Below are 25,718 nucleotides of genomic sequence, written 5' to 3'. Positions count from 1 at the left end.
CTTAGGACGGGCGGTAAGATACCGAGCTTTCTTGTATGATGGCTTTCATTCTCTTGTGGGGCAGGGTTTTGTTTTGTTTTGTTTTGTTGTTTTCATCCCATCCCTGTTCTGAGATCTAGCACATTTGGGGGCTAGAGAAATAGAAGGGATCTTTGGTAATATAACACAAGATGGAGAAGAGGGAGACATTCTTTCAGCATCGTAACACACCAGAGATGGGCGAGCATGGGGGAAAGGCTGCTGTCATTGTTGTTCTTGGTTCTGTCCCCAGGAGGGCTTTTCCACCTCCCCTTCCTCCACCCTGACATCTGAAGTTCAAGCTCCCTGCAGCAGTGAAACCAGACAGAGTGGAATAACTGATCAGTTATGTCAGGGGACAAGCACAAGGAAAGGCATTACTCTGGGTGGGCGGTAGAGAACAGAGGGGTGGGCAAGGATGATGGGGTAGGGACTCCTGGAGGCCTAGGACCTGGCGTGCTGTGCCCTGGAGGACCTGGGAGACTCATTTAATAAGGTCCTGAATCTCCGCTCTCCGACGGACTTGATAGTTACTGGAATATGCCTCTTGACTCTAAAATAAGGCAGAATCAGGACGTTCCTCTAGACTCGAGTCCGTAGCCTGACCTGTCGACAGCGAGACCGTGTCCCCTCTCTCCTCGTATCATGGGAGATGCAGTGTTGGGTTCTGCCGCGTAGGTGGTGGTGAGGTCTTCCACTCACAGCAGGATCATGAGCTTGTGAGGAGAGTGGAGAAAGTGGACGATAATCTTGTAGAGAAGCAGCAACAGAGCCGACGAGGGAAGCCTGTGTGGGTGGCTGGTCAGAGCTTCCACTGGAGATGCCAACTTCACGGTGGTCCCACATGCTCGGGGGTGTGGGGCCCGGTTGCCAGAGTCACGATGGCGAGCCTCAGGCAGAGGGTGGAACGGTCTTCGTGGGCTCTGCTGTGGAGCCCCAGACAGTCAGTGGGGCAAGGAAGGTGGGAACGTTGGAAGATCGAACTTGAGGTGCTGGAACATGGACTTTAAGCACACAGGGAAAGAAGAAACAGAGGCAGAGGCAGAGAAATAAAGATGGGGATGTGTGTATGGGGGGCCCCAAGGATCTGGGGTCCCTAGAGTAAGTGTAAGGGAAGCAATGAGAGGTTGGGAAGGGTTGTAAATTGTGGTTGGGGGGCAGGATGTTTAAATCTATGACCTCAGAGGTGGAGAAGTTGTGAGGAGTAAATAAGCAAGCTCAGGATGTGGTCTTCGGAGGCCCGCACTGACCTTCGTCATCACCGGGTCCCTCTCTTTGAGGCGACATTCACACGGCTTTTCTCTCTCCTTTTAGCCTCGATGCACCTCTCATCTCAGCTACGCTTTTTCCACTTTCTGGTCCAGCAAGAGAAACTCACAGCATCTTTTCTTACTTCCGGAGAAATTTATTCCACATGTGTCTGATTCATTTGCGTTTACAGAAACTCGACATCTCCAGTGTCCAAAAACCCTTTCAACTATTTTTTTCTTCCCTTTCTTAGAAACAGGAAGTTGTGTTTGGCTGAGGGCAAACTCTTCCAGTGCCCGTGGGACTTTACAAGTTGTTTGGAATGAGGAACGGTGAGGGCTGGGGAAGACTCTTCTCTCCTTTCCTAGGGCAATTGTGTGTTCGCCAGGGGTAGGCTGGGCAGCTCGTGGGGCTGGAAGACTAGCCAGGACTTTCCTGTCTCTCGTCGCTGAGCCCCAGGCCTGAGGGAAAGTATGTCCTAAAAGAGACAGGTGCGTTTGAAGGCTCCTGTGTTCCTCTCTTCCAGCACTAGCATCTCAGCTCAGGCTCTACTTTTGCGCTGGGTCTCATCTTTCTCTTCCCAATACTTGAGCAGGGTCTTGTTTTGGGGGGTGTGGGTTGGCTGACACTACCGGGAAGGTGACACTAGCCGGGAAGGCCCACTACCTCCCCAGTGGAGTATCAGAGAAGGTCCTCATGTGAAGAAGCAGGAACAGAGCTGTAACGGGGCGCACCTGTTCTGATACGCCTGGCCAGGTCGTTGGGAAGAAGTGTTGACCTGAAGAGCAGACAGGTGCCTGGGAGGGGCTGACGTGGTGCCCGCGAGGCAGGGGCAGCAGGGGGGTCGCAACCCAACCGCCCTGCTCGCTCAGCGCTCCAACTTCCAGTTCCCTTTGCGAGTTATTTCGTTTTGTTTAGAACTGTTTTGAATGTAAGGTCAATCTGACCACAGTACGTCTCTAGTGATTACCTAGATTGAACCAGCAAAAACAGCAGCTTAGGTTGGTGTGCCTTCTCTCTCTCTCACATTCCGCGGGCAGCTTTCTCGAAGCTACAAGCTCAGCAGAGGACCACGGGGAAAGGTGCCGTACTAGGAGAGACCTTTCTCAGAAAGACACGCCATCCTGCAGCCGAAGCCACCACAGGCAGTGAACCCCGGTTTGCGTGCCTCCCGGGCATGGGTGCTACTGCCTCTCTCCCGTCCTAGGACTCACGGGCAGTGCCTGCTCAGGACCCTGGGCTGGCTGAGTGTCTAATCGACGGTGGAATTAGGGGAGGAGGGCGCTGCCGGGGATACACGTCTCTCCACTCCGCACAGAGCACAGCCTGGGTGGAGGAGGACAGGTGTCGAGACGGTGACTTAGCCTTTGGCCTAAAATGCTGTCGTCACAGTCTTCGTCGCGCTCACCCCATCGCGTGTTTGACTTTGGCCGTGTACTTAGTAATCTAGCTTCAACTCACCCTAGAGGCGAGAGGAAGTAACACGACTATGGCAGGAGAAATCTGGAAATCTGGAAATCCAAGGATAGCGCTAGCCTCTGGCAAATTCCATGTTTCTGGTCACTCTTACGGACAAACCATTCCTAATTCCCCAACAGCCATGGGTGCCCCGCTGCTTCCCGGAGGGGCTTGGAGATCTGAGGCATAGCATACAGAGCCCAGATCGCTGTGGGCTCGGGAGCCTCTTTCCCCGCGACCAGGGGAGACTCGGACTCTGGGGGACTCAGGCCGCGTGTGAAGGCCTGGCGCACAGCAGAGGTACCACCTCACTTCACAGGCCTGAGAGTGAAGCTGTGACAAAGCCACTCTATTTGTCTGGACCACACAGAGATATCACAACAAAGCAAAAGACAAATATTCTTTAAGAACATTCCTCTTGTTCCTGTCCTTTTTGTTTGTTTTATTTGTTTGTTTTGGTTGGTGGTAGGAAGGCTTGGTAAAAATGAAGAGGGCTCTAGGGGAAAGCAAGAAGAACTAATGTTTGGATGCTAGGAAGGAGGAAAAGTCCTCAGTTAAGAGGGTCCACTGGCCTTAAAATGCCCAAACACGAAGGATCTAAAGCTAGTGGACATCAGAGAGCAAGGTGTGTGGAGCTGGTGGGAAGACATTCCCATCACCCCTGGGAGAGAAGGGTGGTTTACTAAAGCGGGCCGGGGAACATGCTTTTGTAAATTCACAAAGCCCTCTGGTCCGCTACAGGAGAATAAGGGCAGAGAATAAACCCCAGACACGGATTCACTTGTCTCGCGGACAGAGGTTGGAAATGGACTTCCGATGCTAACGTACCACCTTTGAAATATTTCTGGCAGGAAGCTCGGAGGATCCAGAGGAATGACCAAGTTACCTGCTGAGTCAGGGCCTTGTGGACTTTCGCGAGGAGGCACCACTACCGTTTCTGAGAGGAACTCTAGCTGGAAAATGCAAGCTCTCAGCAGAGGAAATGCAACCTTCCCTTCTCTGGGCTAGAGGGGTGGTCGCGGTAGCCTGGGGAAATGATGGCTGTGGTCTCTCTCTGGTAGGCAGATCTGTTTCCTGAGTCCCTGAGCTGCAGCTGTTGAGTTTTCCAGACACAAACAAGTACGTATTCTGTGAGCGTCGCTGAGGCCACCACAGCAAGGAAGAGCCAAGCTGATTCCATTCTGCTTTGCACATCAGCAGCCCAGCTGCCAGCTGAACTCCAGGGCAAGCTCTGCGCCTGGTAACGATGCAGAGGCTCTAGGTATGGCACAGCTGGACTGGCGTGGGTGGTTAATGGGGACACACCTGGCCTTGATTATCCGGGGGAGAGGGAGAAATGGAAGGAGATGAAGGGTTGCAGGAACATACGATCCATCGCAGTAAAGCTGGTTCACAGCAAGGACAGATCTGGCTTTCCTGGTCGTCAGCAACGTGCCAGTGTGTGTGTGACTGTTTATGCTTAGGTAAGCCCAGCCTCCCACTCACTAAAAGCCGGCAGTCGGGGAAAAGTGGTCAGCGGTGTCCACGGCCACCGTGTAGAGTGTGCACCACAAGAAGACGACCAGCTGAGGGCACGGTACGGGCCGAAATCCCTGCCTGTTTGCCCTGCCTGTGTCCCAGCGGCCCGAGTCCTCCCAGCGGGCACCTTTTCCTCATTTACACAAGGGCTCCATGTAGCATCCTCTCTGCCCAGGCCACTTTTTACTTGAAGGGGTCTTGAGAGAAAGCTAAAGGGAAGGACAAGGGGGGTGGGGTCAATGGTGACAGGAAAAGGGACGATGCAAATTTAGATATTCTCCTCCTTTCCCCTAGAATGTCATTTCTTGATGTCGTCTGTTCCTTCTCGCCCACTATGACCAAGGACTGAGCTCCCTCTACACCAGACCATACGGAAGTCGAGCTGGGGGCTTCATCTGACCAGGAAGAGATGAGGTGACATGGAGGGAAGATGGGGTTTGGGAGGCTCTCAGGCAGGTTTCAGGTGGCTAAGTGGGGAAGGTCAGGCTATGTAAAAGGGATGATTGGGACAGTTGCAACTTGCCTGGGTCAAAAGAGTTGTGAGCTGGGAATGACATTTGGCGTGGAGAGAAGGAGCTGAGGTCATTGAGATGATGTTACTTGGAAACAGGTGCAGCATTCCTCAGATGCGAGGAGAATCTTGTATCTCTGCCTGGTCAGTATGTAAATGTGAGGATGAGGACATATGCAGAGTGGAGTGGCATGGGCTTTCTCGAGAATAACGTTTTGTTACCTCAGAGCTGGAAGTTTCCACTAGAGCAGTGGTTCTCAAAGTGCGGTCCCCAAACCAGCAGCCTCCACGTCACCTGGGAACTTGTTAGAAATGTGGATTCTCAGGCCCCTGACCCGCTGAGTCGGAAACTCTGGGGTGAGGCGCGGCCATCTGTGTTTCAAGCAGCCCTTTAGATGACCCTAATGCCCACTGAAGTTTGAGAACCACTGGTCTAGATTATGCAGATAAAGACTTGCCTGAATGACCTGGATTCAGCAGACGTGAGAACTCGGGGGAGGCCTCAGAGGTGCAGGCAAGGTGCCAGCTTCCCTGGCTGTGCTCAAGGTGAGCCGACCTAGTTTTAGCCTCTGTCCTTGGGCCCTGGGTCCCCTGCTCTTTCCAAAGAAATACCGAACCAGATCAGACCACTCCCACTGGCGCAAGATCACACTTTAGTTCAGAGACACATTTGCATAAATACTTGAAATGGATCCACCCCTGCAGGTGGGAGCCTGAGAACACGGGGCTCTCCGCAGTCCTGCGATTCGCAGCCCTCCAGGCGATGGGTTTAATACTGAAGACACTCCTGGTCATTTCTGAAGAGAGTTCGGGGTGCAGCTACAGTGCTTGCTTTGACACTCAACCATCCACCCCTACTCCACATCTCTCTTTGACTAATTTTTTCCCCTCTGAGGTAGATTATTCAACGAGGGAACCAAGTAGAAATAACTTTTTTCGTTTAACTTTGTTAGTCCTTTGCAAACAGGCTGACCGAGTCTTTCTTTTTGGGTCCGTGAGAGCACTCTTACCTTTTAACCTATGCCCTCTACTTGAACCCAAGCAAGGTCCAACCCACTAGATAGTAGACATTAGCATCTGTGGTCTGTCTCCTCTCCTCTCCTCCCCCCATGGATTCATGCCCAGCTGCAGCAGTGGGGGGCCTGGGTAGGCAGGCCACGCCACCCCCAGACGTGGGGTCACCGTAGCGTGACCCTGGTCTGCACCCCGCGCCCCGAGTCCATGAGCATAAGCCTGGCCCCGCCCGCCGGATCACGGGGCGCACGGCTGGCTTCCGCACGGCTTGGCATCCTCAGGCTTCAGAGCCTCGTCGCAGGTGGTGGAGGCCTGGCCTCTGGGGTCACGGCACTCCACCGCCCGCCGCTGCCAGCCGGCCCCGCAGCTGCTGGAGCACTCAGACCAGTCTCCCAGGACCCACTGCGCGTTGAGCAGGGGCTGGATGACGTTGGTCGTCGCTCTCTCTTTGCTGCTCTGTATGCTGAAGTTCACGTCATTAGGGACAAAGAAGGTATACTTGACTTTGGGGGGAAAGAGCTCCCCAGGGGCTGTCAGGAGCTGCACGGTCAGGGGCTCAGGCAGCGGCCAGAAGCTCTGCAGCCGCTCCAGGGAGGTGATGGAGCCGCTGTACTTGAGGATGGTGCCCTTCACCAGGATGTCCTGTTCCACGGCGGAGATGGCCAGGTTTCCGTTGAGCAGGTACTGCCCGTCGGCGGTCTTCAAGGCCAGGTAGTTGCCGTCGTTCTGGATCCCTGGGTGGCTCCGCTGTTTCACGTCGATGTTAGTGGCGCCGGCTGGGATGGTGACGATGTCATTGTAGCCATAACTATGACAGGAAGACACCTTTAGGACCCGTGGCTCCCCAGCCCGGTACTCAGGAAGTCAGCATGCAGGGACTGGGGGTGGGCAGACAAAAGTCTGCAAGCAAATAAGGAAGTAGTCGCCCCAAAGCGCCCAGTAAATTAGCTGCGGAGGCCGACGGGAACACTTGGTACACCGGGACTTTTGCTTGGCCGGGGAGCTCTATCTCAAACGTTTGGAGTTTAGATCTCGACAATAGCACAGAGGGGAAGGCAGCCTAGAGGGGGTGAACGCTGGGCCGTTGCTGCCAAACCTGGGCTCTTGGCTGAAAAGAGGTCTCAGGCACGTGCAGCGCCTTGCACTGGTGTAAACCTTGCTTGGCCACTTTCATCCAGAGCTCACACCCACGTGGAAAAATCTGATCCACACACCGATTCCAGAAGCTGACCAGACGGACGCCTCACGCCACCTCTTAGAGTCCATCAGTTGCTGGTATTTGGTTATCGTGGCTCTAGGGCAGGGCGCAGGGCAACACAGCCTGCCCTGAGGAGCCTTCTTCTGGGCGTGCCCAGCACCATGAGCGGGGCTGTCTGGGGTGCTGGGATGCTGTTTGGGGAAAATGTTTCAACTTTATCGTGGGTCTGGGGCTTTATGTGGGATGGAGAAACCTTAATTCTTTTTTTTTTTTTTTTGCGGTATGTGGGCCTCTCACTGTCGTGGCCTCTCCCGTTGCGGAGCACAGGCTCCGGATGCGCAGGCTCAGCGGCCGTGGCTCACGGGCCCAGCCGCTCCGCAGCATGTGGGATCCTCCCGGACCGGGGCACGAACCCGCGTACCCCGCATCGGCAGGCGGACTCTCAACCACTGCGCCACCGGGGAAGCCCAGCCTTAATTCTTATTCTTCTCTTTTGGGGTGGAAGTATTTGGCTTCGTAGGCTGGGAGGGGAGTGAGGAGGATTGAGGAGCACAGGCCCACTGCTCTTTGCTGTCCTTGCCTCGCGCCCACTGGGCAGCTGAGAAAGGACCCCAGGCCCCATGTCTAATGCCTGAGAGAGCTCTGGGAAGGGACTCAATGTCTGACTGTCCCACACCCCATGCTTCTTTTTCCTATATCCTTTGAGTTTAAATTTGAAAAGACTCCTGAGTTGTCTGCCAAACAGGCGGATTCTGTTTTCTGAGGCTGATGAGAGGAGAGAGAGTGAGGGAGCCGGCTAGGGGCGCAGTGTGGCCGCAGGCCCTAGCCCTTCCTCCCCGGGAAGTGTGTGTGGGACAGGAAAAAACTGCCCAGGAATGGACAAACCTAGGCTCACCTCTGGCCGCCATGACCTACCACTGTGACCCTGGAAGAGTCATGTAATCTCTTTGTGCCTTGGCTTCCTCGTCTGTAAAAGGGGAGTAACAGTCTTGGCCCCAATAGACGTATTTTAGGATCCGTCGAGCCCACAGAAGTGAAAGCACTTGAACAGATATAGGGGCTTTATGAACGTGTGGCTTTAAGGTGTGAGAAAGCGTCTGGAGTTCTCAGATCCATGAAGCCCCGAGGCTGCCAAGACCCCCCTGTGGGCCCCCGTTTCTGAAGATCCACCTGCAGAAAGGGCAGGGCCCGCCAGATTAGGGTGAAATGTCCTTCCCACAGCAGGCCTGGAAGAGCTGCTTTCTGGCAAAGGTCCCGGTTACTCAGTGTAGCTCTACTGCCAGTTGACTCATAGAAGATACATCCCTATCCATGTGGCCTCTGGCTGCCCTGAGAGCCGTCATCTCTGCGGGCCAGACCCCGGGCCAAGCGCTCTGCCCATCTCGTGCCTTGCCACAGCGACTCTGAGATAGAGAGGATGCCGCGTTTTATGAAGAAACTGAGGCTCAGTGCTCCACGGGGATGGAGTAGCAGCCACAATTCAAACTTAGGCCCCTGTGACCCCAAAGCCCAGTCTGCTCGCGCAGCTAGGGACAGAACTTCTGGAGAGACCCACCTGGAGGGGTTGAGGGAACCGGACACCTTCCTGCACGAGTTGCCTTTGCCGCCGCACACGCCGCATTTGTCCAGCTTCCTAGGCGAGTCCACCACGTGGTCACAGCCAGCCTTGACACACTGGCCACGGACACAGATGGCCAGAGTCTCGGGCCCGCACAGGGTGCCGTCGATCACCTGCAGTGGGGGAGGGAGGGGGGCGGTCAGAGGGCCCAGTGAGCACTGACGCCGCCCACTCCTGGGCTCAGGCCAGGGGGCCTTCCTCCCCACCTGTGCACCTGAGTTCCAGAAGGACCCTCACCTTGGCTTCGAACACTTGAACTCACTCCGCCCCCGGGCTCGGCAGAACAGCTTGCAGCGGTCCCGGGGGGACACCCCTGCGTACTTGGGGACCCACTGCAGCAGGTTCCCATCCACGTCCGTGTAATTGTAGGCATTGTACTTCTCACACTGCTGCTCCCTGAAGCTTTTCCCTGAAATGAGGGCGAGAGGGCATGGAGCTAACAGGCTGAGCTGAAGCAGGGAGGACCCCACGGGAGAAATGCCGAGATTCCAGGCACCCTTCTTCCTCCCGGACTTGACCCAACCCGAGGACCCAGGTCCAGTGTCACCTGGGCCCAACGTTCCTAGACACCGACCTAAGGCCTGACTCACGGGGCAAGGAAAGGAGCAGCCGGCCTCAGCTGGGCTTTCTGGGGAAAATACCTTCCCGTTTGGGGAGAATATTAATTCTGCTTTACAGATGAGTAAATTTAGGTGGGGACGGGGGAAGCACGGAATGACACATGGAGTTATGTTTTTGGGCCCCTGCTGATCGTGATTTATCTTGCCCTCCGTGGACATGTGGCCAAAGGCTCCCAGATCTGCGTCTCTAGCTCTGGCCTTGCCTCTCCACCCCACTTGCTGTAATTCTGGGTCTCTCTGGGGGAGCTCCACTTGTAAGATGCTGCAATTACCCCCAGCGCAGCGAGGCCCAACTCCATATGGTTCTCCATATGAAGGACTGGCTGGTTTTCATTTGGTGGTGCTACCACATTCCAGCCTGAGACTGGAACCCTGGTATCTTCTGAATATCTGCGCGTCTACATCCACTATTTCCAGCCTGTCATTAAGTCCTGTACTCTACTCAGGGAGATCTGTGATTTTAAATGTCTCCTTCCCACTGTCAGCATCTCGGTCCACTGCTCGCAAGCCAAGGCCTGCGGTTTCCTGCGAGACTTGGTGCCCAGCCTCCGACACATAGCCTGCTTCCTCTCCCGTCCTGCTGCAGGCTGCCTCCAGAACAATCTGTCTGAATTAAGACCTGGGTTTTTCCCTTCCACAATCCTGAGGTTAAACCCGCTCTTACTACTGAGGTTCTCCACGCCAGCTGCACATCTGCATGGTCTGAGGAGCTTCAAATCCCAGGTGGCCGTGCACTCCTCCTGAGATTCTGAGTCAGGACACCTGAGGCGTCTGGGCCTCTGTGTTTGGAAAAGCTTCCCCGGTGACCTGATAGGACAGCCAGCACAGAGAGCCTCCTGGGGCTATCTTAGCTTTTACACACCCTTGGCTGGCCTGGAAACGCTGGCCCACTCTGCCCAGCTGTGCCCTGGGGGGGACCCTAGCCCCCATCGCAGCGCGTCCTCCTGCGCTTCATCACCGTCTCAGCCCTGGCTCCCCAAGAAGCTTCCGGCCAGGCCAGGCCTCTCCTCGCTCTGGATTCCTTGTCGGTCTGGGGTCTGTGCCTCACGGATTGACCTTTCATTGCTCTGTAAAAGGGGTTTGGATCTCTAATAAGATCTGCACGTTCCCTGAGGACAGAGTACAGGCTTCTTATGCCATTATAACACCTATTCCAGTTCTATCCACACAAGAGGCACCAAAACACTCACTGACTGAGATGGCTGGTCCCGGTGCACCTGAAATCATGGTATCGCCTATAGTCCGTGTCTACCTCATGCCTACATTCATTCCCCTCCCCTCTTTCTCTCTCTCGTTCCCCCAGGAACGCTTCACCCCTGTGCCAGGCAGACCCTCACAGTTCCAGGGCAGAGTTTCTAGAGCTTCGTGCCGTTGCTGATCTTCCTCATCTTGCAAAACTGCAGAGCCTCCAGATTCCCTCATTAGACACCATTCCGATGCCAGTGCGCCTCTGCGCTTGGACGCATCTCTCTGCTTGTCGTTTGCTGCCTGCCAATACTTCCTGGGGCTGCACAAGGGGAGCTGGATGGGATGGTGGGGAAAAGACCTGCGGTGGCTTGCTCTCACACCGTCTGCTGCCCCTGCGTTAATGTGTGGGCTTTCCAGCAGGCACTGGGGAGGACGTCCCCAGGAGAGGGCAGAGGTGGGGCTGCTTCCCAAGAAGGGGCCGCCAGGCAGTTACCGCGCTCCAAGGGGAGACGGGCAACTCTTCTCAGGGGGAATGCGCGCTAGGGTCAGATGCAGAAATCTTCCCTCCGCCCTGAGCTGGATGTTGGCTGGAAAGATACTGGAGGTTTGGCTCTGACCCTGGCTTTGGAAAACGCCTCCATTCTGCATACAGACGAGGGTTCAGACGTTATCCTAGACACTCGCCCCTCTGCAAAGCCCTCCCCCAGCTCTAATGAGTAAGTTTGGTTGGGAGTGACGCCCTCCATCTCCGCATCTTGGAAGACCAGGGCAGTGTCTCTCCTCGACTTTGCCAGGCTCTCCCCGGACAGGGAGAGCGGTCCTGGGTCGCCAGGGGCTGCTCTAAACCATTTATGTCTGCACCCAGGAAAGCTCTGCGTCCGGGAGACCCCCGCAGTCCTCTGGGGATCTGCTGCAGGCAACACAGCAGCTGCTCTGGCTGGTGTGGCGATTACCATCAGGGGGGCACTCCTCCGTGTGGCACGATTGGTACTTGGCTCTCTGACCCAGGCAGTATCTCCCTCCGTTCTGAGGCTCGGGGTCCTCGCACTCGCGGTGTGAAAACTGTACTCCTCCTCCGCAGGTCCGTGAACATTCTCCCCAGGGTCCCCACGGGGACCAGCCTCCATCCACCACGGCCTGCAACACACAAGGCTGCGCTGAGTGGGGAGCAGAGGGCAGGAGGCCTCGGCTCTTGGTGTGACCTCCTCACCTAGTTGCGCCCGTCCTGGCGCACGCAGTTTGGTAAACTGCCTGATTCACCTGTGCAGGGGCTGTGTGGCCCGTGCAGCCGCGGCTCCCCGATCACGGTCTGTGCTGGCCTTGCTCGCGGCTGGCCCCCTGGTGTCTACAACAGTGCCTTGCCCTTTGTAAGGTGCTCAACAGGAGTTGCTGCGTGAAACACTTTTACGGGAATAAGGTTGGGTCTAACACAGCGGCTCTCCATCGGCCGGGACACGTGGCAGTGTTCGGAGACCCTGCGGTTGTCCCAGCTGGGCAGGGCATAGGCTGCTGGCCTCGAGCGGGTGGCGGGCAGGGTGCTGCTAAACATCCAGCCACGAGCACGACAGCCTCCCTCAGCAGGGACGCACGCAGCCCAGATGCCACCAGTGCTGAGGCGGGTAAGTTCTGATCTAAAGGACTAAGCTCTAGGAGGTGTGGCCACGAGTCTGCCAGCTGCCAGGTCCAGGGGTAGGATGGTGCTGGGAAATAAACTAGAGTGGCTTCCAACTTTACAACCGACCCTGAGGGCAAGGCATTGCCTTGGGTGGGTTCGTTAAGTTTTCGAAATGAAAATAATGTTTAAAAAGTTGCAGAAGTCACACGTGCTCATATAAAAACTGAAAAATACAGAAAGGTGTAAAAAAGAAAGTAACGCTTACAAGATACCACTACCCAGATGAAACGATTGATATGATTTTCATCAATATCCTTTTGTACCTTTGCTCTGACTCTAGAATCATGAAGGTGCCAGGTTTTATTTTACACAGATATGATTCTGTCATATACATACATACATATATGTATATATATATATATATATATATATACACACACAGTATTGTATGATCTGTCTTTTCCCCTTAAAAATAGGTGATAAGTACCATCCCGTGATCGTTTTCTGGCCACCTTTCCCTGTACCGGGCTTGGCTGTGGTGCTGGGAGAGGTTGGATGGGCTCCCTCCCTGCCTCTCCCCTCAGGAACGTGTGAAGCGCGCGCTATAGGACAGGGTTGGGAGAAGCTCAGTGTCGGGGTGTGGGCTGGGAGGGGGCTGAGAATGAATCCGTGGACCCCGTCCCGGCTCAGGCTTAGAAGAAGCATGTGATGTCCCCGCCCACGCGGGCTCCCGGGCCTCAGTGCAACGGCGGCACCCCCGAGGACAGCCCTGAGGAGGGTGAGCGCACAGGCCACCCTGGTGATTCAGAGCTGGGCCGGGCCCAGGCTGCGAACCCGGTGGATGCTGTTTCACAGATGGTTCAGTGACTCGCCGAGAAATGTGATCAGCCTCACAGTTCGGATGTATTAAGAGCAGAGGGCAGAGAAGCAAATCATTTAAAAACTCTCACTGGCATTGCCTTTTTGTCTTTGCCAGGTTTTCTCTGCCTGGTCAGAGGTGACTCTGACTCCTCCTTCCCTCCTCCTTGAGCAAGGAGTTCCCACAATTACTGTCACCCTCCTGACCCCTAGCTATGCATTCGGCTCCGACACGGGTAGGATGTGAACACCTTCCCCTCATTCTCGACTGGATGTCCCTCCTCTGCTGTCACGCTACCTGTTTATAATAGAATTCATAACGGCTTCTGTCTGTTGCGTGCCCACGACTGCCCTTGCGCTGGAGCGTTCCACACCTAGCACCAAGCCTCACAGGCCTTCAAGTCGACTCCGCGGCAGCCCCACAGGCGGAGTCCCCCAAATGCCCGCAGCCCTGCTGACGTCATCCATCAGTCTTGAACAGCTCCTCTCGGCTTTAGATAAATATGCTTTGCTTTGTCCAAAGGTGAGTGATTTTCCTCATAGTTGCCCCTAGGCCCAAAGTCTCTTAGTTCATGGCTCTCAAGTGTGGTTTCCTCCTTGGAAACAGCCCTCCCCCTCCCTGTCCCGCACTCCCAGTGGCCGTCCCTCACCTTGGGCTTCTCTACTTCCTCCTCAGGCAGGCAGCTGCCATCCAAGCAGAGGCTCCCGGGCCCGCAAGGCGTCCCGTCCGCCCAGGGCAGGCTGCCATTCTTCGTGTGGCAAAGGGGCTCGGCGCCATCCATGTGGCACCAGAGCTGGGCACAGATGTCCTGAGCAGAGGTGTTGGGGCAGTGGCGGAAGCCCAGCCCAAAGATCTGCTTGCACTGTTGGTCCAGCTCGTAGAGGGCCCTGCGGCCTGGGAGGCCTGTGGGCAGAGGCAGGGCCGAGGTAGGGGCGTCCAGGAGACAGTCTCCTGTGGAGGAAGCAGAGAAATAGGAAGGAGGGGTCCCCCCCCAATCACACTCGAGGACTCCTTGACCTCCGCCTACAAACTGTCAGCACTCAGTCACCCACAGAAGCTCCTCCGAGTTTTGACTATCAGTAGCAAGTTTTTGTTTTAAGGGTTGCGTTTCTTTTGGTATCCAGAACATCTTATACGCATTCCGTGTTTACCGAGGGAAGGCCAGCTAAGCGTAACACTAACCTAGGTCACAGTATAATTGCGGTTGTAAATGGACTCTTAAAAACCAGGCCAGGAGAAATAAAGCCAAAGTATTGATGTCGGACAATCTATTATTTTTGTATCAAGAATCAAGAACCAGTTGTGTTTTCACTGCTCTACTCAACAAGTCAGGCTGTCTTCACCAAGCACCTCGCCCCACTCCTTGCCCTCACGGGGCGCTCCCTGCCTCTCTGCCATTTGCACGCTACCCCTGTGATCTATCGCTCCAGCCAGAAGCTCCCTTCTCCCCTCTGCACGACAAAAATTCTTCCATTCCTTCGAGCTCTGTTCGAGCCCACCTCCTCCAGACAGATCTTCTCAGACTCCTTCCACCTGCCCTGTGGGTTAATCTAAAGGGGCTGCTGGAAGCTGGGCCAAGGAAGGGCATGCTCTGTGGAGTGGTCAGAGCACTGAGCCCAGCGGAGTGGCGGGGACACAGCTCCTGAGTCTCCCCCAGGCCGAGACGTCTGCGCTGCAGGTGCCGGCTGCTGGCCGGGGAGGAGCCTGGGGGACCTACCGTGCCCGCCGTCCAGGAGCTCCGTGAGGTACATGGCGCTGCAGGGGGACCAGGGCAGCGTCTCGTTCAGGTGGACGAAGAGGGGCGCCATCATGTGGTGCTTGCTCAGGGGCCCGAAGAGCCGAGCACAGGGCTTGGAGTCGTCGTGGGGCATGCTGAGGACGTGCCCTGGGGAGGACGAGACCCGCGGTCCACCCAGCGTCACCACTGCCCTCAGCCGTCCGCCCAGGGGGCAGAGGGCCTCTGAAGGCCTACGCAGCGCCAGCTCCTCGAGGGACCACCACGGCGCTGCACTTATTCCTCAAAGACTCTTCCCGGCCCACCCTGCCTGCCTCTCCTCTCCCAGGAAGCTTGCTCAGAGCTCCAGGAACACCGGGGTTCCTTTATTTTCTGCCGGGGCCTGTGCGGATTCACACTCGTGTCAGTCATTCGGTAGCTGACCTTCCAGAATCCTGACTGCTTAGCCGGGATGCGGCCCCACGGCTCTACCCGAGCGCTGGCATTTCCCTGGTGACCTCCGAGGATGGCCCCGTGCTCAGGGCGGGGGTGGAGACAGCACGAGGGCGGAGTCACCCTGCCGGAACGAGGAGGGGTGGCCCCGAGAGGCGGCAGGGTCCTGGGGGGGCCTCGCTGGCTGGACTCGGGAGGGCCGGTCCTCCCACCTGGTCCAGCAGCCCAGGCCTCTGGCGTGGCGAGCCTTACCGAGCTCGTGGGCCAGAGTGTAGGCCGCCTGCAGGCCCTCGTCCTCGATCACGGAGCAGCTCTTGCTGGGGTCACAGATGGTGCCAATGTCCGCCACGCCCAGGGTGTCACACAAGCCCTCCTTCCCGCAGAAGTTCTGCTCGTGGAGAGAGCGGGACGTGAGGACAGACACAGGACGGAAACCCTTCCCATTCCTGCACCTCCGGAGACGCAGGACACGTTTTAAGCCAAATCCCTGTTTCTCCCCAAAGGCCATTTCTCCTTCTGTGTCGGCGTGTCCTCGGGCTGCCGGAGACTCAGAAAGCTTGTCCCGGGAGGTGGGATAGCCTGGCGGTGGTTAAGGGTGTGGACCCCACAGCGAGGTGGCCGGGGCCTGACTGCGGGCGCTGCCACGGGGCGGCAGCTCTGTGCCTCGCTTTCCCCAGCTATAAAGTGGGGCTAAAAAACGCAGCACTCGCCTTGGGGTTGTGCGTGCGGCCTGGGGGGTGAGCAGGGTCTCCCCACGTGATCACACTTGCTGGCCTTCAGGAAGCCATCTGTTTAAACCACACCAGGGAGATGGGCAGGCCTCCTGCCGTTGGGGAAATCTTGAGGGGACCCCCGGTTACCTCCACCGCCTTTAACCCCCGCTGCAGCTGGACCTCCTGTCTTAGCTCCAGCTCCACGTCACTCTCCGGGCAGTTTGAGCCCGTTTCCTCTCGTTATGACCTCAGCAGACAGCTGCTCACAAAGTTCTGGAGCAGAGCCCCCACGAATTCCTCTCCTTCCCTCGCAAATACCTCATACATGTCCTCGTGACCTCCCCTTCTTGTCCACGCCCGAGGCTCCTGGTGTCTAGCTGGGGCCGGCAGGGGGCCGGTCCCCGTGTCTGGGCGGCCGTGGCCCCCTCGGCGCGCCCTCCCACCCCGCCCCCGGTTCCCAGGGCCCCGCGGACCTGTCTGGTGAGCAGGATGGCCGTGTCAAAGTGCTCGGGGTGCCGGTCGCTGGGCTGGTTGAAGCGCCGCTGCCAGCGGCAGAAGTTGCGTAGTGTCAGCCCGCCGTTGTCGGACACCTCGGGGCCCCATCTCTCATCCTCCACGATCAGCACCTTCACCACCATCAGGTTGATGGAGTTCCTGATGCTGGGGTGCTTGTAGATGTGGGCCGCCACAGACATCAGCGTCAGGACGTGGTTCTGCAGGAAGGAGGGGTGGAGACGGAGGGGTAAGTCTCCTGGCCGCCGCCCGCCCCTGCCGTCACGCCGAGTTGATGCACCCTGTGTGCTGGGCATCGGTACACAGCACCTCGGTGAAGGCTCCCCAAACCCCCCAGGCCCTGGCCTCACTTCCCTTCACTGTACATATAAGAAAATCACGGCTCAGTAGGTGGCCCAAGGTCCCAGAGCTAGTGTGTCAACCAGCGTGTGAACCCAGAACACCTGGCTCCAAAGCTTAAGTGTTTAACATCCTGACCAGCCACATGTGGCCACGGACGTCTAAATCCATTAAAATTCAATAAAGTTAAAATCCTAGCTCCTCTGCCACACTGGCCACATTTCAAGAGCACCAACGGCCGTGAATGGCTCGTGGCTACTGCATCGGACTGAGCAGACAGAACATTTCCATCATCACAGAAAGTTCTTCTAGTGGACTGCACTGGTTATTCTACCTTAACCCTGACACCAACCATCTCCCTGGCAGCCACGCATTCCCTCTCCGTCCTCGGCCCAGAAGCAATTATCTGAGCGCTCAAGGTTAAAATCCGGCGAGAATTTTCCTGATGTCTGCTGGGGCAACCCCTACTCTTCAGGATGGGAAAACTTTGCTCTGTTGACCACTCCTAACAATAGCTCCTCTGCACCAGTCACAGACGGTACACGTGTCACCTCATTAAATGCTCACAAAAACTCTGGGAAGTAGGGATTGTCATCCCCATTTCACGAACGAGGAAGTGGAAGTTCTCGCAAGTTAAATAACTTGTCTACAGCCGCGCAGCTCTTAAAGCCGGAGTGCCAGCCCAAGCGCGTCTGTCTCTGAGGTCTACACTCTTCTCAGTAAGTCTCCCAGGGCTTGGCCTCCTGGCTTCTGCCTGGACAGCCCAGAGGGTTTATTCCCCTCTGCCTGGGGTGGGAGAGAATCGGGTGGGTCGCTGAGACCCAGGCGCTCAGCCTCCCACTGCTTCCGGTCCCACCAAGGCCAGCTGAAGGAGTTGACATCGGTGCTTGGCCTCTGCCCCAACCTTGGGCTGCCACCTGCTCCCAAGGCTTTGGGGGAGGCCAGATGGGGCTCACTCTTCTGCCTCCAGGGCCTCCAGAAGGGAGTCCTCTTGGATGACTTTGCAGAACAGGAGACGAATGGGGCAGAGGCACACAGGCCTTCAGGCCTCCAGCCAGCCCTCCTCCCTGCTCCCTAGGGCACCACCTCCTGTGGCCTCTCTTTCTTCCCTCCTGTGTTCTGGAAGGTGGGAGAAGAAGGAAGGAAAGGAGGGTGAAGGGCTAGAGACGGACATTCCATGGGCTGAGGCCATGTGTGGGAGTTCTAGACGAATCCCACTGTTTGTGAATGGGATCTGTCTGTTCACCTCGCAGGCGACCAGCCAGATATTTTGTAAGTTAAGCCCTACAAACAGGGGTTGGCAGGTTACTTAGTGTGTCAAGCACTCCAGCTATGTTTAGGCTGATGTAAACATCTTATCAGCAAAGCTGAAACTTGGCACCAGCCCCTGGAGTCGGATTCCTGAGGGAAACAAGCAATTACATCAGTATGCAACTGGGGGCGAGGGCTGAGGAGCGGCAGCTTTTGCTGGGGTTACTTCCTCCAGGCCTCTGCTGCGTCCGGGGCCTCCTACCCCAGGAAGGACCAGGGGCCAACTCCGGGAACTTCTTCCGAGACAACCTGAAACTCTCCTCACAGGAGGCCTTCCTTTCAGTCCCACCTTCACAATTTCATAACTGGGGAGCTGATGTCTTACAAAGAAGGTGTGAAGATGAGAGATGCCAGATGCTCCGAAGCAGTCCCCGAAGGCTCAGAATGAGGAACTGAAGACCTAAGGTTTCGGAAGGGTCTGGTTCCCAAGCTGCCTGGTCAGACTAGCAGAGAGCATGCGATGGGCGCGTCCCCGACGAAAACCAGAGGTGCACACGTACAGACTGCTGCACAAAGGCCGGCACGGGCGCACATCCCGACACCGAGGTTCTTGGGGTCTCCTTGCTTGAGTTCAGGCAGCTCACGGCATCTTCTCCCGACTCCGAGTAACAACTAGGGGGCCGAGCTGGCTTGAGAGCCATTTCCCTTCCAGGAGGTGGGTTAGACGGGAGGACATTTGAAGGTCCTTCTGGCTGCTTTCTCAGAAGATAATTCCCATCGCAAGAGGGCTGCCAGGACTGTGTGCGCCAGAGTTTCTGTTCAAGTCCCCAGTCCTGGTCTGGCTCACCTCCCCTTCTGTCTTGCCTCACTGCACTTTTGGGGACGGGATGCCCTGCCACCATCAGCTCCTCTGAGGAACGGTGGCCCGGCTCCCTGTGCATCTGACAGCGCCCTGGGGGAAGGGCCACTGGGCCTGGGCGGGTGGGCAGCCGTGAGTGTGTGAGCCCCCGCTTCTCAGTCCATTTCCTGGTCCAAAAGGGCAGGCCTGACTTCCAGTCCCACAGAGAATGGGCCCAGGAGCCAGTCAAGGAGAAGGTTAGCTGGCTTGCTCTACCGCGCCCTGTCGATTTATACCTCCCTGTGCACCACGTGGGTGCGGGCTGCGGGCTGCAGCGGGGCCCCCAGCAGACAACCTCCCCACAGCCAGGTCGGGTAGGTCAGAGCCCAGGGCCAGCTGGGCCGGGGTGGTCACACAACCCGACTCTGGAATGGCCCGGGGATCTCCTGCCCTTGGGTCTCCTTAGGGAAAGGTGGGCACTTTTCAGGGGGCCTCCTTCTCCATTGGCACCCCCAGGACCTGGAGGAGCAAAACGACACTCCGCCAGCTAGGCTGGGACATAGCCCTCTGATTCTCTGAGACACAAACAAGGAGATTCCTCCCCCGGAGCTCCCTCCCGTGCAGCCAAGGCCAGCCATGGCGGGAGTCTGGCGAAGGCTGGGCCCAGGCCAAACACACTTCCAGCAGCGTCACTTCAGAGCGTCATCCCTGACGCTGTGGGCCCAGCGCTCTCCTCGCAGCACGCCTGGGAGAGGCAGGGAGAGGAGGGGTGGTAACGTGGAAACTCTGTGGCCTCCGCAACGGGGCCATCACTCTCCCTTCTGGCATCTCTCTGGGGCCTGAGACTGCTGGGGAGGAGGGAGAAGCAAAGGGAGAGGAAAGAAGAGATGGAGAAAAGACAGGGTCCTGCACAGATGTCCTTCATCCGTCCTCGTCCTCCAAGCAGTGAGGGGCAAGGCCACGTCGCCGAAGCACGCAGTTTTCAGCACCACAAGGGGCCCAGTGGACACAGTCCAGGCAGAGCAGAGGCTGAGAGGCAGGTCCTGTGCTGCGTGCGACAGCACAGCTGGCACAGCGCTGGCTGGCTCTGACGGCGTGGGACTGCCCTGCCCTCCTGCTCTGACAAATGCATCACCAAGGCAACTCTAGCGCCAGCCACGCTTCGCCGAGCACCTACTATGTGCCAGGCTCTGGGTCAGGTGCCTTCCGTGTTTTACCATCTCCTCCAGACACTGCCGGGACATTGGTATAACTGTGCCTGTCAGGCTGGTGAGGAAATCGAGGTACAGAGAAATGGGTGACTCGCTCAAGGCCACTCACGTCTATTTCCTGTCAAAGTCTATGCTCTTCATCACGGCACTGACTGCCACCCTCTTTGCTGCTGCAAGGGAAACTGCAGCACAGCCCGGACAAAGCGTGCCAGCCAGCCAGCCAGGGTGCCCCTGACGTTGTCTCTGCCCAAGTCCCCCCGCCGCCCCCCTCGGCGTGGAGGGGGAAGTGGCGAATCAAAGACCGTTGAATACTAGGGCCTTCTCTTTGGGAAATACTTCACAGCGTCCATCATTCTGACGGCAGCAGACCAAAGGGATGGAGAAGACTTGGTCTGCTGCCAGTGGGGGAACATACTTCACATGCATATAACGTGGCCTGTGGAGATTCGGGCATGTGTCTGCTTCTGTTATTATCCAAAACAGGACACTTTTCAGAGTGAAAGCTGAGACGATTAATAATTATGCCAGAACGAACAGGCCTAGATGGAGGCTGTGCCGGGCAAGCCGGGGTACTTGGCCACTTCGGGTATTAGGGCTGGCTGGGGAGACATTTCCCCAGGGGGCAAGCGCAAGGGGAGACGAAACGGCTGTGACTTGGCCCTTCCCGGAAACCACCTGCTAGTAGCCTGAACCTTGGGACTCCTCTGGTCTCCTCTGGGGGCCCTCCCTGCTCAGCAGCGAGTTCAGAAGCTCAGCCTGCAGCCGCTGCCCTGGAAGGACAGCTTCCCAGACCAGCCCTGGGGCGCAGCACGGTCCCCACACGCCCCTCTCCTGCTCCAGTTTCATCCAGGGGACAATTAGCTGCGGCCGGATGCAGACAGAGTTAACGGTCTCTTCCGAGGTGGTCCCTCCTTTCAGGACACCCCCTTTGTCTGAGCTCCTTAACTCTGAAACCAGAGAAGAAGGTGGGAGACAGGGCCCCTCCTGTCAAGGGATTGACTGAACTCAAGTGTACAGAGTCCGGAAGGCTCCCCTGTCGCTTAGCAGTGAGATCAGCCTTGCGCGCGGATGATTCTTTCTCTTGGCCTCGAAGGCGGTTCCTTCTCAGGACCGGGCCTCCCACTGCGGCTGGACGTCTTTGGGCTGCTGGGTTCAGTGACCCAGTCCCACAGCGTGGATGACGTCGGGGGAGCCAGGGCCTCACACCCTCCAGGTGCTCAGGAGACGGCACGGCTCAGTGAAGCAGCACCGCACCCGGGTGCTGTGAGAGCTGGCCTTTCTTCCTCTGCCCCTTCACAGGCACTTCCACCCAGGTGGTGCGTGGAAGCCACTCTGCAGGTTGAGCACTCGGCTTCTCCACGTGGTGCTGAACTTTCCAGAAGACTCACCACGAAGCAGCCTCGTCGACGTTTGGGCTAGAGTCGATTACCTAGTGCAGGCGCCCCGCTTCACAGGTGAGGGGAAGGCGCTCTTCACCCTCCTCACACACCCCCGCTGCCGGGACACCCCGAAGCTTTTTCCGTCCGTGTGAATGTAGTCTCCAGGAGGCCCCTCGGAGAGTTACTTGTAAAGAACTAGGCTCCATTTGGGGAGGTGGGTCTGGGCAGGCAAGGTCGTGGGGAACCGGCCCTTGACATCCACTCCTGTCTTGGCCGAGCCAGGAAGCCCAGGCAATGGAGCTGAGAAGTTCAGGTCTGCTCTGTGGCACCTCCATAGCCTGTGAGCGGTCGGAGCAGAGGGCCAGGGGCCAGTCATAGAGACCGCTGTGTCTCGGCCCCTGCCCCACCCCAGCGCGGCGACAGCGGGATGCAGGCAGTGACGTGATGAGACCGAGGCGGAGGCGGCAGGGCTGGCCCCAAGGAGAGAGGGAGCCCCCCGCCCGCCCAGGGAGAGGACCTCAGTCTTCAAGGTGCCCGATGCCTATTGCGACGCGCTCTCCGGGCCCGAGGGAGCCGGCTGCTGCAGAGGTGCCAGTCTGTGAGTGGTCCAGAAACCTGTGTGTGTGCAGGGGGAACAGAGGGGGCAAGCGTGCTCTGCGTCACCCAGCCAGGGGTCATACGAGGGTGGAAGTGCTCCTGGGTGGCTCTGCAAAGAGCAAGTCAACTTGTCTGGTGCAGCAGACCTGGGCAGAACCCAGCCCAGTCCCCGGCTTCCGTGGCTTGGGAGCCCTGGCCGCAGCAATCACGTCTGCTTTCAGATGGCTCTGACCTCCTGGAGCTGCTGCTGGAGGCAAACACACAGCATCTGAAGTGTCTGGGCGCTGAGCTCAGAGTGAGATGGTAGGAAAACGTCAGGGAGGACATTGTGGCTCTGAAGACAGAAAGGCAGATTTCTCTTTCTGCTGCTGCTCCGTGTTCTTGTTGGCTTTTCTACCTCCTGGTTCTCAGGCAGCCGTCAGAAAGGAGTCGTGCGTGGGAGGGGCTGAGCCCCTCAGCTCTGGGTTTGCGGTGAATGTGCTTTCTGATGGAGCCCCTGGTCGCTGGAGTAGCCATCCTCACCCGAGATGGGAGAAGCCCACCGCCCTGCCGCCCTCTGGAGGACTTGCTTGCGGAAAGGAGTCAGGGAAGGCGGCTGGTGCCTCCCCCTGCTCTCATGGAAGGCAGGGAAGCAGATACTCAGTCAGTGCAGACCCACAGTCCCGGGGGCAGACCGCACTGACGGCTCCAAGCCGCCTCCCCGAGCTCAGCGCACACGGAGCCCGCGGGGCCTTAACAGCCCAGCAGCAGCCAGGGGAGCGGCCAGCTCTTCCCACCCTTCCATCTAGAATGCATTTCCCAGTGACTGCAGAGTGAGAAAGCTGGGGCGAGAAGCTGGAGGGCCGGCTGCACCGCGTCTAGACTGTGCTGCATAGGGAATGCCAAAGCACTAGGTGCCCGCAACAGCTGGGCACAGGCTGAGCCTAGGATAGGGTCCCAGCCAAGACTACCATCACCGAAAAGGCAGCAACTGAGCTGCAGCAGTGGCCAAGGTGCCTTTTTCAGGAAACTGTGACCGCTGGGCAGGTCAGTTCTTCTCCACCGCGCACGTCTCTGGTTCTGCGCTCCCCCAGGGAGGAGAAAGCGCAGCCTCTCCTGGAACCCTTCCACTTCACGAGGTGTTGGGGTGTAGGGTGACACATACACCTCCTGCTGATTCTGCACCATCCTGGAATCTAGTGGGAAATGGCCTGGCTACAGGAGCTGTCCCCTGGAATCAGCTTTCCTGTCCCAGCTCCGTAGAGAGCTGTGTCTGGGCAGAGAGCAGCTCGGGCGGACCAAGGATAGTTCTGGCTCCACCAGGAACATTCACCAGAGGAGTTCAGATCCCCACCCCCTTCTCCTTCCCTTTTCCACTGAAGCTTCGGTTTCCTGGGCTGAGCCCCCAGGCAGAAATTCTGTTCCCCTCCCTTGTTGTGCTGATGCCGGCACTGCCAAGTTCTGCCAGGGCTGAGCGCCAGGTTGGCAAGGTGTCCGTGCCCCTGATCAGAACCAGCTGGGCACACAGAAGTTGGGCAGCCCCTTTCCAGGTTCAACTCCCTGCAAACAATGTCTTTTACTTATGGCAGCCTCAGTTCTGTAGGCAAAGGGAATCTTTCCATCCCAGCTGCCTCTCCCTGGGAGCCTCCCAGGTCTGGAGACAGCAGAGGGCGGAGAGGTGGGGGTGGGGTGGAGGTTCTCCCCAGATGTTCACTTATCATGTCTGTTGGGAGGGGCAGGTGTCTGGGGCGGCGGGGGGGGGGGGGGCTTTAAAACCCACTTTCAGTTCAGGATGTGAGGGAGGGGGGTGAGCAGGGAGGAGGAAGCCCAGGACCCGCCCTCTAAGTTGGAAGGGACGCATGGGAGGAGCTGGAGGTAGCCCAGGTGTCAGGGGTCAGGAAAGGAGTTACTGGGCTTTCTCAGAAAGGAAAGAACCTTGTCTGGGGTGAGGAACGGGAAGGGTTTTCTCAGCGGGACGGAAAGGGAAGAATTTGGAGACTCTGGGAGGTGACCGGCGTCTCCGGGCACAGCGAGTCCTACCTGCAGGTCGGCTCCGTAGAAAGCAGCCATGGACGCATCGGCCACCAGCAGCGTTTCCACGAAGCGAGCCTCAGACACAAACCGCTTGGTCCTACTTGTGGCCCCCAGGGTCGGCGGCGGCTCGCTGGCGCCTTCTGCCTCCTCGTCTTTGCCCTGCTCGTCGTCCTCCTGCCTCCGACCCTCTCCCTTCTCCGCCTCCCACTCGGGCGCTCCCGGCAAGGGCTGGGCTTGGGCGGCGGCTGCGCGCCCGGGCCCCCAGCGCTGCAGGCGGTGCGGCTGGTGCAAGGAGCCCCCCGCGCCCTGAGGCTGGATGGTGAACTCCTCGCCGTCCAGCAGGAAGGAGCCGCTCAGCCCGCGGCACAGGCTGACGGCCGCCAGCGACTCGGGCTCCCCGTTCACCGTGCCCGAGAAGAAGCAGCTGCGCAGCTCCTGCTCGCCCCCGGCCGCCCCGCCGGAGCCCCCGAGGCGCTCGACCTTGAACTCGGGCGCCAGGAAGCTGGCGTCGGGCGCCAGGCGCAGCTCGAAGTCGCGGCCGAAGGCGGACAGGTGGAGCGCGAGCTCGCCCGCGCCGCCCGGCAACCGCGTGGGCACCACCAGCGCCGAGGCCGGCCCCCCGCCTCCAGGCCTGGCCGGGGCGCCGCGGGCGAGCGGCGGCGGCGGCGGCGGCGGCAGCAGCAGCAGCAGCAGCAGGAGCGGCGGCCACCGGGGGGCGGCGCGGGGCATGGGGGCTGCGGCTGCGGCGCGGGCGATGGAGGAAGCGGGCCCGGCGCGGGCAGGTGCTGGCGGCCCGGCCGCTGTCCCCGCGGGCAGGAGCTCGGGCGGCTGGCCGGCCGCGTGGCCCGTGGGCGCCTGGCGGCGGCGGTTCCCGGGCGGCCCCTCCGGCTGGCGGCGCTGCCGCTGCTCCCGCGCCCTCCCGCCCAGCCGATCGCGAGCAACTGGCGCCCCGGCCGCGTGCGCGTCCTCCGCCCCTGCCTTCTCCCCACCCCGGGAAGCACCGAGTGGGCTGCCGAGCCCTTCGTATTTATACTTCCTTCCCGGCTTTGACATAAGAGGTTTATTTTTGATCTCTCACTATTCCCGTTTCCCCTCCCCTGGGATCAGAGAGAGAAACTGAAAAGAGGGAGCGAGAGAGGAGAGAAAAAAAATTTGGATGAAATGTAAAACCAATCAGGAGTCAGCGGGGCTCGCTCCCCCGCCCCCCCCCGCCCCCCCCGCCCCCCTTTAAGTGTCAACTCCAACTTTTTCCCCTGCGCTTACGCGCTCCCACATTAACTCCTCCAGTGCTGGACAGGCCCCTCAACCAGCGGCCTTGGGGAGACCCCAGTCGCTCCCTCCTCTGAGGCCAAGTGCCCGGGACATATACCCCAGGAGACCCTCACACCGGTCCCAGCGACAGTGTCACTTCGGGGATCCGACTATGCAGAAGAGAGATCTCCAGAGAAGGTTCCAGAGCTTTTCACTGTAAAGCAAAAGAGAGAGGCGAGAAAGGTCATATTAAAGTCACTCTGCACTTGGTGTTTTCACCCCAAGCTGTGGATCGGGGCAAGCAATACCACCTGGTTAAGGCAGCCAAGGACTTTGTGACTGCCTGGTCTGGGGCTGGGGGCAGAACCCAGCACGGGGGTAAATTACGCCAGGGGAGGTGGCAGAAGGTGGAATCACGCCGGGGCAGGTAAGCACTTGGCGAGGAGGGCACCTGAGCTCCAGGGGCTTCGTGTCTGGCCCTGAAAACTCAACTGGAACAGTGCTCAGCTGCCGGGGGACCTCAAGAAAAGTGGCACCCCCACCCCCCATCGCACTGCCCATGGCTGTGGGTACCAGAGTGT

At 58.2% G+C, this 25,718-nt stretch overlaps 1 protein-coding gene across 1 annotated transcript; it reads right to left on the bottom strand.

The window, feature by feature from the left end:
- Positions 1–3,140: 3,140 nt before the first annotated feature.
- On the bottom strand, positions 3,141–25,027 carry ADAMTS8 (ADAM metallopeptidase with thrombospondin type 1 motif 8). The gene is given in 10 exon segments (XM_032640990.1): positions 3,141–6,575; positions 8,521–8,696; positions 8,821–8,834; positions 8,837–8,992; positions 11,345–11,528; positions 13,515–13,816; positions 14,583–14,750; positions 15,285–15,420; positions 16,219–16,458; positions 23,893–25,027. Coding segments are annotated over 10 exon segments (2,994 nt in total). The 5' UTR covers positions 24,940–25,027; the 3' UTR covers positions 3,141–6,004.
- Between the last annotated feature and the right edge of the window lie 691 nt (positions 25,028–25,718).

The sequence above is a fragment of the Phocoena sinus genome, chromosome 8 (assembly GCF_008692025.1).
Source record: "Phocoena sinus isolate mPhoSin1 chromosome 8, mPhoSin1.pri, whole genome shotgun sequence".
Taxonomy (NCBI): Eukaryota; Metazoa; Chordata; class Mammalia; order Artiodactyla; family Phocoenidae; genus Phocoena; species Phocoena sinus.
This window is presented reverse-complemented; position numbering and strand designations above follow the sequence as displayed.